The 18,449-nt window shown below is 43.1% G+C and overlaps 1 protein-coding gene across 1 annotated transcript in view; it reads right to left on the bottom strand.

The window, feature by feature from the left end:
• Window positions 1-1,074: 1,074 nt before the first annotated feature.
• LOC125631452 (serum paraoxonase/arylesterase 2) overlaps window positions 1,075-18,449 on the bottom strand; it is a 46,433-nt gene continuing 29,058 nt past the window's right edge. The window contains exons 3-9 of the mRNA XM_048838204.2: window positions 13,761-13,816; window positions 12,008-12,173; window positions 10,226-10,352; window positions 7,279-7,479; window positions 6,510-6,591; window positions 4,148-4,276; window positions 1,075-1,485 (exon numbers count right to left, since the gene is read on the bottom strand). Coding sequence (XP_048694161.1) covers window positions 1,327-1,485; window positions 4,148-4,276; window positions 6,510-6,591; window positions 7,279-7,479; window positions 10,226-10,352; window positions 12,008-12,173; window positions 13,761-13,816 — 920 coding nt within the window. The 3' untranslated portion in view covers window positions 1,075-1,326. The remainder of the gene's footprint in view (window positions 1,486-4,147; window positions 4,277-6,509; window positions 6,592-7,278; window positions 7,480-10,225; window positions 10,353-12,007; window positions 12,174-13,760; window positions 13,817-18,449) is intronic.

Below are 18,449 nucleotides of genomic sequence, written 5' to 3'. Positions count from 1 at the left end.
ATTAAATTAAAATGCAGAGCCCCCTCCCCCCTGGACCGGGGGCCAGGACCCGGGCAGTGAGAGTGCCACTGAACATCAGCTTGTGTGCCATAGGTTGCCTACCCCTGGTTTAGAATATTACTAGTCCCTCCACCCATCCTCATCCAGCCATGGGTAGAGAGCTTCAGGACAGGTTGCCTAGATACTTGCTCCTGATACAGTACAGCGTTCCCCCACTGCAGATCAGGCAGCTAGCACTGAGGTGATGCTGCTTTCACATTTTCAGTCATTCCTCATAACTGTTCTGTGCCCTTGACATCTCTCTCCCCCACTCTACAGCTGAAGAAAGGGCAAGACAGTGGTTAAGTAACCTGTCCCTAGCAACACAGCTGTCCCAGAGTTCACTCTCCAAAACCATACTGCCTCTCTTCTTGCCAGAGAAACATTAGCAGAATGCTTTAGCCTAGAGGAGGTGGAGTAGCATATTGGCTAGCAGACAAAGGTCATACGAGCCTCACAAATACAATGATTACACAGAGTGGACTATGTCATTCTAAGCAAACAGCATTATAATAGTTTGTTTGGTAGAATCCTTTGGCGTGAGTGGCAGTTTCACACAGCATGGTAATTAAACATATACTGCACAAACTGCATTCTCTGTGCTAAAGGCCTTCCCTGAGGTGCAGTTTTCACCACTGCTCCCCCGGCTGTATGCGGAGACCGCAGGCTCCAAGGCACTGTTTGGTTAAGGCATTTCAGATCTCTTCAGAAAGTAGAGATTTTTGAACTCATTCCTTGAAGGGTTATTTAAATCATACACCTAATACTCTCAATGCAGGCAAGAGTATGTCTGAGAACAGGTTCATGATAAGGCAACACATGGGTTTCAAATGATTTCTGACAGCATAGGGAAAATTGGCAGAGGGGTGAAAAGGAGCCCCCCCCCAAAGTACTTGGGTTAGTGACCTAAACCACGAAATGACATGTTTATTCAACACTGCCTCCACTCTTTTACACACTCGGCAGATCATCAACTCTCCCAGAGAAACAGAACCCTGAAGTCTGATCCCACTTGGTAACCCAAGAACCAACTCATTTTCAGCTATTTTCTTTTAATGTTGAATTTGTAAATTTACGTCCACACTTTGTTATTGGCCTGGGATCTTCCACATTAATCCTACACACATTCTTTTATCTTTAAATCCATTTCCATTCACTACTGAACAGAACTTATGTTATTTCCTTGAGGCGAGGAATACATTTTCATGACTTATGGCAATGTAGCTTGGAATTAGCAATTTAAAAGAAACTGAACCCTCCCCCCTAACAAAGTCTATCCAGAGTGAACTATAGTTCGCAGTAAAGAGCTCTGTGGAACACCGTGCCTATGAGCAGTTTCCCAGAATGCACTGCAGCAACTGAACTTCCCTCAAGCACTGAGCCATTCTCAGCATACACCTGGGTCACGGTAGGTTTTGCAGAAACAATGTTCTGGATCCGGATTACCTGAAGAGGGAAGAGTTACAGGCAGTCAATACAGAAGGTGTCCTACTTTTATAGTCGCTGATGTTCAGAGTTCAGCACAGACAGGACATATTAATTTACGCTAGATCATCGTAATGGTCCCTTCTGACCTTAAGATCTGTGCTCCCGCATAACACAGGTCATAGAATTTCACCAAATGATTGCTGCATTAAGCTCACAACTAGAGCAGACTGTTCAGAAAGCTCTCCAGTCTTGATTTAAAAAAAAGACTTCAAGTGACGGAGAATCCACCACATCCCAAGGTGAGTTGTTCCTACAGCTACTTAAACTTACTATTAAAAATGTGCACATCATTTTTAGTCTGTATTTGTCTAGCTTCAGCTCAATACCTTCGTCTGCTAGATTAAAAAAAACCCTAATTCAGAAATACTCGTCCTTTTTTAGGTACTTTTAGACCATGATCAAGTCACGTCTTAACCATCTCTTTGTTAAACTAAATAGATAGGACTTTTTGGTGTGCTTTTCTGAACCTTTCCAATCTGTCAAATTTTAAAAAGGTTTAAACCCACAGGACCAGATTCAGCCACTCTTATTCACACTGAGTAGCATCATACTGTTCAAGTATTCCCGTTGGTATTTTAACTGTATATTCTCACTGAAATCACACAAGAGCAAGGATTGCAGAAAGCAGCTCACTAGTAGCCATTATAAAATCTAAAGGGTAAATGAGAAAGAACAAGGACAAATTTAGCCTTGCTCTATTGTCCGGCAATATTTCTTTTACGAATACAATTAAACTGAGCTAGCACCAAACATGTAGTCCATCAACATTTAATTAGACTGCAGCTGCAGAGAAAGCAGCCTGGAATTGATTGAACGATCAGATGGAGATTTTTTCTGGTGGTTACGGAGACATTTTAAGAGATGTTATCTGGCAAGGCTCACAATGGTCTGAGTTCAAGCTCTTAAAGTACATTTGGAGTCTAGCCACTAGTTAGGAGGGAAATGGAGTCTGAAAGGTTATGCATGGGTAATTCCTTTTAATATGAAATGTTAGCTAAGGGGTGGAATTTTCCAAAAGTACTGAAATGACACAGAAGCACAAGTCAGTCCATGGGACTTGAGCTCCCTACCTCAATTTAGTGCTTTTGGAAATCCCACCCTACCCATCCATGTATCACCTTTTCCATGGCTGTAAGCTGTGCTCTCTTGGTAGTTGCCATCTTGCAGGTCAAAAAAGCAAAGCGGGCTGTGACTTTTTCCAGACCCATCTACTTTAAGTTATTTCTGACCGCAGCCCACACCTTCCCAATCTTCTTCACTGTACATATGTCCTGCCCTTCCACCACCCTACCTGAAGAAGCACTTTCTGCTTCGTGGTTCACAGAATCCAGGGTGAAGTCAGCTCGGATTTAGGATCAAGGTCCAAGCAGCTGGAGGGATTGTTTTAGTGAGGGAGGCTGAGAGGTCACAGCTGTGCAGCACGTCGAACATAACTTGTTGGGAAAGTGGGAGTGTAGCCACAATAAGGCAGGGGCACTGGGCAGATCAGACACACTGCTCTGTCCTGTAAGCTGCCATCCACTGGGTAAGTTTTATCACTATCTGATGAACTCCATATTGATAGCTCTTTAAATCTCTGTCATCTTGGTATCTAAGTGTTTTAGCAAGTCAAGGCATGGCTTGTTGCTTGTATGTTGCTGGGAAGGCAGCGAGAAGGACCACAGCTTTGGCAAGTCTACACTCCAGAGGGAGCATGCTCTCTCAGGTGACCTACTGGAGTAGTGCCCATTCTCAAGAACTATCAGAGCCTGATTAACCGCTACTCCAGTTAATGTCACCATAGCTCCTCAGATATCAGTGCAGTTACTCGAGCCTCGGTCCAGAGTAACGCAATGGTGAATCAGGGATATCAGCTAGGATTTTCTAAGGGACCTAAATGAGTTACACCCATGACTCCCATTGAAAGTCAGTGGAAGCCAGTTGCTTAACTCCAGCTGAGATTTCCAAAGGGGCCTTTCTGCTTAACTTATTTCCTGATTCCGATGCATTTAGTTTTATTCAGGAATGTTAACAAAAAAAACTTGGATTCACATAATCCACAATAACCAGTGCCTTGAGGTTATGGCTAAAGATACCATATGATAGAACTGAAATGTTTCTCTCCTTCAGCGCCATTAAATGCTACAGAGATTAGCGTCAATGGCAGATTTTTCTGCCTGATAGCACTATTCCATAAAAACCAGACTGAAGTATTGCTTTAAAGCTCTGCATTGTTCTTCTGTTTTGTTTTAGAAGAGACACTCCAATGTCTTGTCTACACACAGATTTTGTATTAGTATAGCTATTTTGGTTAGGAATATGGAGTCGGGGGGGGGGGTAAATGTGTTTGTTTTAATGGAAATTATTCTGGTACAACCCCAAGTGTGGACACAGTCATACCAGTATAAAGGTACCTTACACCAGAATATTTTATTCTCCTTCCCGTAACGGAATAATCTGTACCAGTATAAACACTTTCATACTTGTATAACTGCATCCACACTTCCACACGGGGGGGGGGGGGGGCACGCGAGGGAAGAGGGCGCAGTTGTACCACTTTAGTTATATTGTTCTAGTTAAAACAATATAGTTTTACAGTATAGACACGGTCTAATTTACCAAAAGAATCTGTCAAACTAACCTCAGAACCAGGAAGATTCTCAGGATCATAGAAGAGCAGCTTCATGCCATTGGGATGACATCCTCCCCAAATATCCCCAGTGTAAGGATCAACAGATAAGTTATCGACTAGTGTGTCCAATTCCAGCACCTATCAAACACGGGAGAACCCAACACAGTGACACACACGTCGAAGTCACAAACTTCATTTATAGCCTCTCTTTATTCATTCATAATCAGCATATTTCTCAAAGGTATTTATGCCTTTCAGTAACACTTAAAAATTTGGACTGAAACCACCATAAGATTTTCCCCTCCCTACACCTTTTGTCAACATGCACCATCTGCTGTACTGCCCAGATACGACGGTGATGAGGACATTATAAATACTTACATATTTGCTTCAGCAACTCATTCCCAGCTTCTAGAGCTGAAGGAAGGGGCATATTATTAGCCCTAGTCACCTTCAAGCCTTATGTTTTTATATAGGTGTGCATGGTGAATTATAGGCATGGAAGTTACAGGCATGAAAGTTGGCAGTGTCCCTCCCAGCTAGGACTGACAACCTGAATTAAAATGGAACAAAAAGAAAAGAGGAGACTGACTCTTGGGGCCAGCAAGGAGAAGACACAGATCAGGTGGAAAGGAAAGCTGTCCTTGGGAAAGTTATCTGCTGGGATGCTATCAGCTACCACACTGGGTCATACCCATGGTTCTTCTTGTTCAATATCCTGTCACCAACAGTGGCCAGGCACCTGATGCTTCAGTGCGAAACCCCAGTGTAAGAAGTCGAAATTGGGCAATTATGGAAAAAACTTGTCCAGAGGGGTTTCTATCCTTTCCAAAACTTTTATTCATAAATAATCTTATCCAATGTAACTGCAGATGTTCCCATTTCCAGGTAACTACCCAAACAAAGGCCTCTTCCTTATAAATTCCTCAGGGCAGGGCAATGTCTTTGAATATCTACGTACAATGACATGCATGCCAGTGGCATCATGTACAAATATTTAATATTAAAAATAGATCATCTGCATAGTGGGCCAGATCCTTTCTCCTCTTTGGCTGGGTTGTGCTGCTCCAGTGGCTTAAAGCAGCCTTAAAGCTGGTGTAATCAGCCCCTTGAGAATTTCCCCACCATTGGGGAAAATCCTATAGCAGCAGCTACTAAACCATCAACTCAGCGCCTGGTATAGGGAATGCGAATGGAACATCTCTACATCTGCTGATGCCCAGCTGCTGGAATGGCCTTGGAAGAGTGTTGACAGTCTTGGTATTTCAGAGCAGCCCTGAGGTTGCTCTGGTTTATGCTGGGGACCAGGACGCAGCAGAACCAATTCCAGAATCTGAGGTCTGAGTAAGAAATCCATGGAAAGGAAAGTAAATTGAAAATATGGAAGAGTTAGAGTTAATCCTGCCTGAGCAGGGTAGACTATATGATCTCTTGAGGTCCCTTCCAGCCTTATGTTTCTATGGTTCTATGATCCTTTGTGAAGGTGTGGGGGAGGGAAAGAGACATGAGTGGCTGAAGAGACATTAAAAAGCTGGCATTAGAAATAGCTAGGTGAATTGGTTCCCAAATCAGAACATCCGAGTTCCTAGCTGGAACAGTCGCCTGTTAATTCACTCTACAGGCATTTATTTCATGATCTGAAATTTTACCCAGTTTGTGTGTTAACCCCCAGATCCCATTATTATACAGGGAACAGTAACCAAACCATTTGGGGCAATTTACAGAAATACCAACAACAGGAGCCCCTCAGCTAATACAGATGTGTGAAACATGTTACAGCCTGTTCCACAGGCCCACAGCAACCACAAGCCATAATTACCCTAGCATATCAGGTGTGTTACCACCATCTCATAACACCTGCCTTATATGCTATGGGGACCAATTATCTCTAGGCAGGAGGGAAGTAACTCCCATTGACATAAAAAGGGAGATGTCCAAATCCCCAGGCAGGAAAATTGGAATATTTATGTTCTGTAAATTGCCCTCTGTTTCCCAGTCAGATACTACTTGCTGCTCTGAAAGCTGCTTTCTGTTTGCAGGCTGCATTAATGAATGAGCACTAACTGCATCAACAGGTCGATAACGCCTCGAAGGAGAACGTGATCAGGGCCAAACTCAAGGTTCATTTTAGGGTTGCTGGTATTAGGCTGCAGTGAACAATAATAATGGCTCACATGAAATTCCACAGGAATACCTCTCCCCTCAGTACCACAAGAGCCAACCACAGCCCCCCAGCAGTTTTGTTTGCATGTATATTAACACATTCTCTACCCATAATCAGGCTATGATTGAGAGATCTAGGTTCCCTAAAGGGTATACACTACATTTCAAACATGGATTAGGCTCTTGTTCTAAGTGGCAAACCGCTTACCTTCAATTGAGTTAGACTCCAGTTAGCATGTTTTTCCATAACATGGATACTATGAGCCAGCAGGTCAGCAACATAAACATACCTTCAAAACGAAAGAGTCTATTAACAAGGTGTCTACACAGAGATAAAAGTAAAAGTAAATTGATTCTTTATTTGTAAGCATTGATTTTTAGAAGCTTTAAACTGATATTCTGAAATGCTTATAAGAATCCCAAGCTGTCCACACACTGAACTCAAGACAGATGGCTAAAGTACTTGGTGTTCCAAGGTGTTTTTAATGTAACAACCAGGACTCCGATCAATAGTGTCACAAATACATATTTTGTAAAAATACCAGTCACAAATTGTACAAATGGTTTACACTCTGAAACAGGCTCCCAGGCTGTGGTAGTCTGTACAAGTTAAACGAACAGTTGCCCTTATTACAATTTTAGGAGGAGTATTATCCATTAATTCTTGCAAGCATTTAAAAAAATGCAAGTATCAGGTTGGTTAAAATGTAATTTCTTTGATATTATTGGATAAAATACCACCAATAGTTGAATAAAATTATATAAAAGTTATATAATCACTTCAGATTACTTATTACAACCATATTTTACAAAGAGCACCCAGTCAACTAACCAAATGTACACCCACAAGTCAATTTAGAAGACTAACCACACAATCTGCACATGCAAATATTTGCATGTAAAATTCAGGAATATTGTCTGAGTTTCTTTTCATCATTTGGTCCATTAAATGTATAAGGAGACCAAAAGAGACTTACTTTTTGTCTGGTGAAATGTTAATTCCATTGGCTGAGTAAAACCCAGAGGCTACCTCTTTAACTTCTGTTGGACTGTAGTAGACAACATTTGACCAGGTCAAGCCCAAGAACATCTCCAGGTACATCAAGATGGAGTCAGAGAAATAGTGGTCATTAGTAGCGTAGAAGTGATCAGGTCCCAGAGCCACAACATCATTCAAGCTGAAATAAGAAAAATGGAGTGAACAAATTTTACAGAGGTTTGAGAATTAGTGTTCATGTAGTGAAAATTATAATTATGTATGAAACTGGATTACAATAGAGAACAGAGAGAGGTGCATATACAGCTTTGAACAAACTTAAATTGGTATCTGAGGCACTCGTAAACCAGATGCTAGCTCATGCCAAGGCTCCTGGGCCTCACTGAACACTGACAAATGCATAGGTAGAAACCAGTCTGGCTCACCTGCGTGTTAGCATTTTAACCTATATCAGGGACTCTCAAACTTCATTGCACCGCAACCCCCTTCTGACAACAAAAATTACTTTATGAACCCAGGAGGGGGGAAAAAAAATTAAAGTTTGAGCCTACCCGAGCCCCACCAGCTCAGAGGGGAAGGGCAAAGCCAAAGCTCAAGCCCCACTACCTAGGGCGGGGAAGCCAAAGTCCAAGGGCTTCAGCCCCAGGTGGGGGGCCTGTAACCTGAGTCCTGCCACCCAGGGCTGAAGCCCTTTGGCTTGGCCCCAGGTGGTTGGGCTCGGGCTTTGCCCCCAGGTGATGGTGCTTGGGCTTCTACCTTCAGTCCTAGGCCCCAGCAAGTCTAATGCCAGCCCTGGTGGCTCCATTAAAATGGGGTCACAACACACTTTGGGGTCTCGACCACAGTTTGAGAATCCCTGACCTAGATCTTAAGTTGTTAAGAATGTGTTTAGACCTGATGAAATGCTTGTCAGATGTGCATCTACTGATCTCACTTATAACATCTGTAACCCAGGGTATAAAGTTATATTGAGCATTTGCATTGTAAACCTCTGTAACTCAAACAGGAGAGAATCTTTCTCTAATGCAAAAACTGGCTTCCTACAGGCTGCCTTTTAAACCAAATGAGCCATTGTGAGACAAAGAACAAAGACTTTGTTAATTGCACTCCTCACCCTCTCTCTCCCCATCACCCTCTTCTCCCCCACGGAGAAACAGGGTTCTTTTTGCTTTGGACTCTAAAGGGGCAAGAATCACTAAGCACAAACAGAAGACCCCCCCAGCTGTTTTGCCTGAGTTAGCCCTAAAGGAAATATGGAGTTTGCTTATTATAGAAATTTCTATTACCTTTTGTCATCTAAGACTAACTCATTTGTGCGTGTAAGTTACCTGCTTTAACCTTGTATTTAACTCTTATTTCCTTTTCCTAGTTAATAAATCTTTCGTTAGTTTATTACAGGACTCGCTACAAGAGTTGCCTTTGGTGAGAGATGTGGGGTACAACTGACTTAGGGTAAATGACTGGTCCTCTCGGAATGGGAGCAATCTGAATATTGTTGTGATTTTTGGTAGAAGGAACCATCCATCACTGAAGCAGGCTTGCCCGATCAACAAGATAGCCCAAGGGGACTGTATGTCACTCCATGGTAAGGCTGGGGAGTTCACACTTGTTACTTGGTTGGTGAAATCTAATTACAGAGCATACAACCAATGTGGTGTTTGTGCCCTATTTCCTGTCTGCCCTGTGGCCGGACCCCACATTCATGATCCAGTCCAGACAGCAGGACATAATCATCCTGAGCACACTGGTCAGGGTTGGTTCAGTGTTTGGTAGGGTTCGTGACATTTTACTCCCAAATATGGAATGAAGTCATTTAGGACCAGATCCACAAAGGGACTTAGCATTGCAACACCTAGCTTATAGGAGCCTTGAAAAAAATCACTGGAATACACAAAACTTGAGTTAGGGTATGTCTGCACTACCAACGTTAAAGCGCAGCCTCACCTCTGAGGTGAGGGCCATAGCTGCTGAACTATGAGACTTTCCAATGTGGAAAAAAGAAAAAGGAGTACTTGAGGCACCTTAGAGACTAACCAATTTCTCGGAGCATAAGCTTTCATGAGCTACAGCTCACTTCATCGGATGCAATGTCTGACGAAGTGAGCTGTAGCTCAGGAAAGCTTATGCTCAAATAAATTGGTTAGTCTCTAAGGTGCCACAAGCACTCCTTTTCTTTTTGCGAATACAGACTAACACGGCTGTTACTCTGAAACCTTTCCAATGTGGGTCTCTCTCAATCTCTCCTGTTGAAGCAGTTCCACTTTAATTAAATACGGATAGGGCCAAGGCACTGTAAAAAATCACGCTGCCCAGTGCACTCACTTGAGAGGTGGGAGACCCTGTTCAAATCCCTTCTCCTCTTGAACTAGGGTCTCCTACATCTCAGGTAGGAACCCTAACCACTGGGCTAATAGGCTATAAGGGATGTTTGCCGTCTCTTCCACCCCCCATTTGTTTTGCATAGAGTTAAGGGTGTTTTGAGCACACCTACTGGAATGGGTCTTGCAGGCACGATAGGCGTTCCCCCCACCTATCTTCCCCCGATCAGAGTGGCTTAGGCATCCAAATGCCCAGGTGCAGAAACTAAGGGACTTTTACAGCAAAAATGTAGGGTGAAGTGAATGTAAGTGCCTGTGCTGTTAGGCAGGGGTTTGTGGGTTGCCGTGGTGCCTAAAGCTGACAGACACCTAAACCTGGACTTTTAAGCACCCACATCCCTTTGTGGATCCACGCCTTAACTTACAAAGGAGACGGGAGAGAAGCGTAGTAGCTTGGCAGTATCCAGATGTGAAGTACTGATGAAAGCAGCAGGAAAACATAAAATGGAAAGGTCCTCTAGGGTTTACATTTCCTTGAATATAAATTGAGCTTTAACAAAAACAGCCTTTAGCCAAATGGAGACAGGTGCTGTGATTTGGATGCAGTACCTCGACAGAAGTTCGTGGCGGATAGTTTTTAGGTGTACAAGAGCGTTTTCATCTTCTACAAATTTAAACACCTCAACTGTGCTCTTGAATTCCGGATGATTCACAACGAAGAGGTACACGGAGTCATCTAAAGAAAGAATGTGGAAAAATTGTTGAGTTTCACAAAAAGGACACGGCAGCTTAAATGTCTGTGTCTGGTAGGTTATCTACCTCTACCGCTGTAGTATATAAGTGCCTTTTGATGTATTTACACTCAACACCCCTGTGAGGTGGTGGGGGGGATGCTGATAGACTGAAGGGTCTTCTACGGACAGAAAGAGCCTTTAGAGGATGCCACGTCTCTATCAGTCATTCAGTACCAAAAAGCTGCAGAACCAGCGCTTCATTTCAGCCACAAGCCAGTCTCCCTTTGTGGTCACTACTGTGCAGTGAGCTAGAAGAGAAATGCTCATTGTGCACAGGCTCTATAGCCGGGCAACAGAGTTTCAGTTAAGGCTCATAGCACCAGAACTGCAGAATCTGAACAGTGATGGAGGCATTATATTTCCATACACTGAGTTGTCTTCTCCTACTCCCCTTACTAAACACCCATGCATTCAAAACCTGCAACTGGTTGCTGCGGTGATATTACAGGGCATGCTGTGCCTCCAACTCTTTTGCTGTTTTTCTGGGAGTGCGACCTTAGTGATATCTTATGGGTCTCCCCTCTAATCAAGGGGGAGCCCCACAGCTCAAAGACTGGGTCCCTGCCTTCAGCACCCGTTTCCCACCGGAGCTCCTCCAGCAGGTCCAAATGATCTTGAACCCTTCTTGGAGGCTTCCCCTCTGGGGAGCTATACAACCAATGTGTTTGCAGTGACACAAGACAACCTTTCTAAAACAAGACATCATTTATTAGTCCTCAGGAACCCAGTGTGCAGGGACATCCTGTTAAAATAGTAAAGAAAAGGCTAAAACACACAACTCCCCCCTAACCTGGCAGCTCTTCCTTTCTTGGTTAGGAGGGTCCCTCTTTGCCCTGGCCTGGAAGACAGACAGCATGCCTGCAGCTGTGCAACAGTCCCAGACTGGAATACTCTTCTCCCACAGGCAGAACAAGTTCCTTCTCCCAGCCCCTTAACACTTATGTCCTTTGTTTCAGGTTCCAGTGATGGTGTTTTCATGAGTGCTGCCCTTCCCAGTGTTCAGTTTGTGGTCACATATGTAATCACCCACCCATATTCCAAGACACCAGGTGTCATTAAAAAAATTAATGGTCTGGTGCTGTTCCCCACTGGAGTTCCAAGGTAGCTCTATCCATGTGTTTATAGTTCATTCATGCCAGCCCAGACATAAATACGTGACCCACGCCCACTCCATTCAACGCTTATTCCTTCACTCCTGATGTATCTGTCTGGAAAAAAGTTAACCCCTTGAGACCAAGTAGGACTAGGCCAAAATACAAAAGTGAGTGGACAAACTGAGTCACACATAATATGCATAAAAATACAGACATTTCCCACATTCTCCATAGTTATAGAAATATGCCCCGTATATTGAATATCTTGAAGACGACAGAGTGTGTCAGTTTATATAAACACATGTACAATCTCAAACAGCCAGCTCTTTTGATTTAATATACGAAGACCTGCTGGATCAGACTTTTCTCTCCCACCCATGTATCAGGTTACTGATAGTGAAACATGGAGGGTGACAGGGATAGCAAAGGGTTTTACCTATAATAAATAATTATAATAAATCTCTAGGTTGAGATTTCTTGTCTCCATTTAACAGTCTTCTTACCTTTGTCTATGTACGTGCTGATCCCATGAGGGTTAAATGATGCCAGATCAAACCCGCGGCTGATTCTCAGTTCTATTGCTCTTGGTTTTTCATCATTCAAATCCATCAGAAATATTTCACCTGGCTTGTCTGGAGCAAAGCTATTTAACCCTGGATATTTTAAACCCTTTAAGATTAAGTAAACACAACAAGAAAGTTAAGAGGATCCTGACAAAGCTGCCAAGACTAACTCTTTGTTTTGGTTTGTGGATACATCTCATGATACAGCAACAACTGTACTAATCCCGTCTCTTTCCTGTTGTTTTTTGTTTCATGCTCTCCCTAATCAACTGATCCCTCCTTAACTCTCTCACTATGCTGCCTGCATCCTCCTCATGTTGCAACCCAGCCACATTTGTGCATGCTCTGCACCATATACTGCTGATGCCCCCACCACCACCAAATATTCTCACAGTGCTACTGCCTCTCCACATCCACCTGCTGCTACGACACCCTTCCACAAAGAAGCTCCCTCATTTTGCTGTATCCCAGAGACATCCCTTCCCCACTGTTTTTCTGAATACTCCGCCCCACAAACTGCCACCGCATCCACAGTGCTGCTCCAGCACCCTCATTCAGTGCTGGTAATTCTCCTCAATAGCCACCAGCCACTACTGCTCTGCCCAGACCCTGTCTGAGCACTCCTGTTTCTTGCCCCCCCGCCAGGCATCTACCTTCCCTGTGCTGGTTATCCCAAGACAATGCTGCATACCCACACAGGGCTTCTGACCCCAACATTGCAGATCCCCACTTGCAATATGTACCCAGCCACTCTGTGCTGGTCCCTTTCAAAACAAGCACCTCTCCCCCCAGCTTTCCTGCCTCCCTCCCCCCATTCTTCTCCCCCCACCTCAAGTGACTTCTAAGGGCCTGTATCCATCCTGTCTCTACCCCTTTTGGCTCCTGTCTCTCAGTTCCATGTTCCCCCACTTTAACATTTCTTCAGGACACAGCGTCATTGCTTTCAGACAGCTCAGATGACTGCAGCTTTGGAACATCACTACCATGCAAGGTAATACAGGGAATCTCTGAACTGATCCAGGCTATCTGTTCAAAAAGTTTTCAAAATATGGGTAAACAAAATATGGCCACAGTTAAGTGCACCTGAATGGGTAAGGAGACTACCTAATACCTAGTACAGTTCCTCTAGGCAAAATCGCGAGAGTTGGCGACACGGATGCTATCACACGTATTGCAATATTGGTTGTTTTTCCAATAGTGACAGCTGCTGGAATCACATGAATGAAACTCTCGGCATTCACGTAGCAAAACACAGTTCCTAGCGTTTATGGCTGTGGAGAAAAGCTTGAATATGTGAACCCTAAGGGCTCAATAACCAGGAAATAAGCAAAAAGAATCCAAAAGTTAATTTAAGGGGGGGAAATCATGATTTTTAAGTCTATCTCCTGATTTGGGGAGGCTGACTCAAATGCTGAATACTCTGGGTTGGCAATGCACCAGGAGAATGTAAAATCACATGTGCCAATGATAAAGGTTGTATAACAATCGCCACAACAACTCTGCAAGGTTAAGAAATGAACTTCCCCAAGTAGGAAGAAATATAGTTTGAGCTAACTGAAGTCTGCATTACTCCCAGGAAGCAGTGCGCACAGAAAAATGTTCAGCCTGCAATTTGCAGGTGTTACTCCGGTGCAGAAAAAATTAGTACTCAAGCACCTGCATAGGGTGGGGAGGTAGGAGCCCAGGTACTTACAGAGCTAATGAAAGCCAGACCATCAGGAAGGATGTCAATATCTTCTGAACCTCTTTCTGCAAAGACAGACAGAGAAGTGGTTTATTCAGGAAGTGTTTTCTACTCAAATCTTTGCTGCCTCTCTCTCTCTCTCTCTCACATAATTCCACTTTCAAGAGATAGCAAATGGATACTGTTTTCAGCTACTCTGCTACTCGTACCATGTGTCTAAAGAAAAGGAGGACTTGTGGCACCTTAGAGACTAACCAATTTATTTGAGCATGAGCTTTCGTGAGCTACAGCTCACTTGCATCCGATGAAGTTAGCTGTAGCTCACGAAAGCTCATGCTCAAATAAATTGGTTAGTCTCTATGGTGCCACAAGTACTCCTTTTCTTTTTGCGAATACAGACTAACACGGCTGTTCCTCTGAAACATGTGTCTAAAGAATTAGCAGAACCTTCAGCTGCTACTGAAAATAACAACAGTGCACAAATTCCAAGTTACTGTTCAAGTTTACCCCCTCTCTAGGATCTAGGCTTGTCTGACAACTCAGACATGTGCTTCCTCCCCGCACCACTGAATTTTGTGTTTGAAAGGTTGACCTCCAGGTGCACTTCTGTCCTAGCTATCTAGTCCCCTCTGACCTGAACCCTAGTCTATACTAGAAAACTTATCCATTTCTGACAATAAGATCAGCTGCAAAACCAGCAATGAACACTGTTTAACTGCAAGTGTAGACCATAGATTTTAAGGCCAGAACCAACACAATTATCTAGTCCAACCGTCTACATAACAGCCCATAGAATTTCACCCAGCAGTTCCAATAGCCCAATAACTTGTGGCTGGGCCGGAACATCTCATTAAGACAGACATCCAATCTTGACATTAAGACTCCAAGTGATGGAGCATCTACCACATCTGTAAGCTGTTCCAGTAGTTAACTGCCCTCACCGTTAAAAATTTGTCTCATTTTCAATTTGTACTTTGCCAGCTTCAACCTCCAGCCACTGGATATTGTAACATTTGTGCCTGCTAGAATAACAAATCCTCTGGTGTCAGTGATCTTCTCCCTGTGTAGGTAGTTTAAGACCTTAAGTCATTCCTCAGCCTTCTCTTCAATATACTAAAGAGACTGAACTCTTTTAGTCTCATTGTAAAGAGTGTTTTTCCAGACCACACATCCTCGTAGCTCCTCTCAGGACCCTTTCCCATTTTTCAGGAGACCAGCACAAAACAGAATTCTAAACAATTCTTTAAAATGAAAATTTAAAGATCCTGCAGAAAGTATTGCATTTTTTAAAGAGGAAAATCTCTGCAGACTCATCAATAGAGCAGCTGTTAGACAAGAAACTATACTAGGGCTTTTCCATTCCTGCTCCAACACAAACAACCTGTGTGACCCTGGCCAAGCCACTTACTCTCTGTGGCTCAGTTCCCCATCTGTAAAAATGGGGATAATGGCATTTCCTTACCTCACAGGGGTGTTGTGAGATGCTCCAATACTACAGTGGTGGGGGCCATATAAGTACTATAGACAGACTGTGCTGGCAGAATATGCTGGTTTGTGAACAAGTAAATCATGAGCTGTGATCATTTCATCTCCACTAAAATCAAAGGAGTTTTCCCAAGTTTGGGAATGGAAAATTAAATTACAAGTTTATGAAGCAGATAAACTAGAGAAAAAGCTACGCACTAAAGTGTTCATTACTACCTTTTAGAGATTGCACAACAAATCAAATATTGACCATTCATTTCTCAACTACCTTCTAGTTAGACAAGAAACTTGTGACTACCATTCAAATATTTGTTGGATTACGTTTTGCTAAACAACCTCCCTCATCCATTATGTGTGCACAAGAGGGAGTAGTTCTTTTACAGAAGACATTATTAAAGCTATAGATCAATGATCCCACTCCTACAGGCCTGTGTCTATTTTGGCCTTTTTCCAGAAAGTTTTTCATTGTTGCTATTGCTCTGAACAGATTTAGATGGCATGATAGTTAAGATCCCCATCTACCACTGGTGAAGCTTCACTCATAATAACAATGGTGGGAAGTCTTTAAAATCGCTAGCATAGATCAGACCTAAGGAAGTCACACCACAAGAAAAAGATGAGGAGTGGGAAAGTTGGGGAGGGAGGTGGAAGCCTTTAAAAGATGATTTAATAATTGTTAGCAAGAGAATGGAGGTGTGTGTTTAATTTTTTAATACTTTCTAAGATGCCTCAGAGTACCTGAGAGGTACTTTCTCCATGAAAGAAATATGTCCAGCCTACGTCGAGGGAGTTCAGCAAGCTTTTGCATTGTGCTGCACCCTCCATTGAGCCATCCTGAATAAGACCATTTTAGGACAGCAGAGATTTACAAAACAGGATTCTAACTTCCTTACTTCAAATCACCAATTAGATTTTTAGTCTTTAGTGTCTTACAAGGGGAGAGGCAACACTGAAACGAAAGCTTTCTACCTTCAGTTGTCCTTGTTGAAGGCGTTTCTCCAGTGTTTGAACTACAGCTCACTGAAGATTACTCCCATTTATCTTGCATTGCAGAACTTCATTAGTAGGATTTTCCTGATCACAAACCCCCTCTCATGAAATAACGCCAAGGGTCAGAAACAAACCACCAGAACCCTAGCACGCTCATATGGAGGGGACACATATTTTCAGTTAAATATGGTGAATGCTACATTAGAGGATTGGTCTGGTTCACTACAGCCAACAAAAGCCACATAATGCTCCACTGTCACTTCATAGCTGTCAATGTTTGCATTAATAATAGGGTTTTATAGCGCTGAGCAAAGATGGGGAAATCTTTGAAAGTTGCACTAGTACGTCATGATGTTACCCAAGAGGTGTAGAATATATGCACTTTTGAATAGAACTTGATTGATTGATCAAATGATTTTTACTCTGGGTATCTAACCAGCTCTAACTGCGAAATGAAAGACAGAGGTTCTCAAATTGTACCTACAGCAGGAAAGGACTATTTAATCTTTATTAAGACTAAAAATGCTAAAAGTTATGATGTCTGTAAGGTTCATGTTTAAGTACATGCTAAATGTCCCAGACAGTGAGGACAGATCCATAGATTACAAAGAAGGGACCATTGTGATCATCTAATCTGACCTCTGAAGGATAAGGCATTCAGCACTTAAAACCCACTTCTTCAGGCCTCAGAAAAGTCTCACCAGACCTTTCTCTAAGTGAAACTCCAGCCTCTACTGGGAAAAAACTATTACTGCATTTCTCCAACTGAGGCAAGATTTAAGAACACAGTATTTTAAAATTAAGATGTTCTATACAGCAAAATACAGAATTTCACTGCAAGGGTATGGTATGGAATAAATCAGGTAACGTAAAAGAGGAGGAATCTGACAGCTATGAGTATCTCTCATAGAGAGCACCAGCATGAGCTGAAAAACCCCCTCCTATCCATGTGCCCATGAACAAAGAAAACGTATTAATACTTTTTTGTAGCCGTTCAAGCAGAGTAATGTTTACATTACATATATAATGGGATACAGGACTGTAACTGAATTACTTTTCAATAGAGTCTTAATATTTTTAGGACATCATCCTAATGAAATCATGGCAATCCTATTTCTGAGCTGGGGGAAGCCTCTACCATTCATTAAATAAAGTTTGTAGAGAGCACGGAGGGTGAAAGAAAACAGCATAGATGACAAAGATATGCACCCATCATGATTAGACCAAGAATGGACTTTACTTACTGAAGGAAGGAAGCCATCCACTATATGCTATAGGAAAACCACATGTCTATTAGATTAGAACCTCGGCTACAGCCAGCTGCAGAAAGCACACACTGGGGGGTGCTGTAAAGGGGACTTGAAGTTCATCTTTGCACTCCCAATCCTTCAGGCAGATCCTCTTGTCGCAAGGTAAAGCGGTCCTCAGGCTTCTCTAAATTTATACCAGGCTACAACAGCTACCAGGGTCCAAAAATGTAACCAAAGATAGGAGTAGCACATAGGCAACCTAGCTAGACACTTCTCTTGCCATGCCCTCTTTTCCCCTGTAACATCAGCTCCAGTGAGTAAGAGGCCATGTCAGCTCTGCACAACCACAGGATCACACCGACATAAAGGCTGATTAAACTGGCTTTACACTACATCAGAGGTGCAATAGAAAGGAGCTGCACCAGCCCAATGTGCATATACACATGTGCGTTCACACACACACACTGCAGTTCACAATATGTTCTATTCTCACTACTGCTTCTATCCTGCCCTTAACACTGTCACATGCTCCTTAAACAAGAGGCATAAAAGGGAGGGGGGGGGGGAGAGGAAAGGGAAGACACACTCCTGTCAGTCAACTCCCTGCTGCTGTGATTAGGTGCTATCACAGCACAAATAATTAAGCCACCCGGTGCATGTAGAGATCTCAACTTGGCATTTCCTACATTTTGAACTCCGCTGCCTAAGCAGCAAAAAAATTAAAAAATTAAAAAATGTTTGTCCCGCCACACCTGTCTCTACTATGCAGAGCTAGATGCCATTCTGAGCGGGGATCACACCTGTGAGTGACAGCAGACACCATGTGACACCCAGAATAAGGCACCCTAGAATTGTACGGTGAGGAAGAGCTTGTTGAGGATGGGGACATGGAGGATTCAGAACCCAAAGACAACCAAGACCCCTTCAAGATCAAGCTGAACCCAGAGAAAACCCACTGAGGAAAGGGACAGGG

Source organism: Caretta caretta, chromosome 2, assembly GCF_965140235.1.
Source record: "Caretta caretta isolate rCarCar2 chromosome 2, rCarCar1.hap1, whole genome shotgun sequence".
In the NCBI taxonomy this organism is placed as follows: Eukaryota; Metazoa; Chordata; order Testudines; family Cheloniidae; genus Caretta; species Caretta caretta.
Note: the sequence above shows the minus strand (reverse complement) of the source record. Positions and strands in the feature narration are given on the sequence as shown.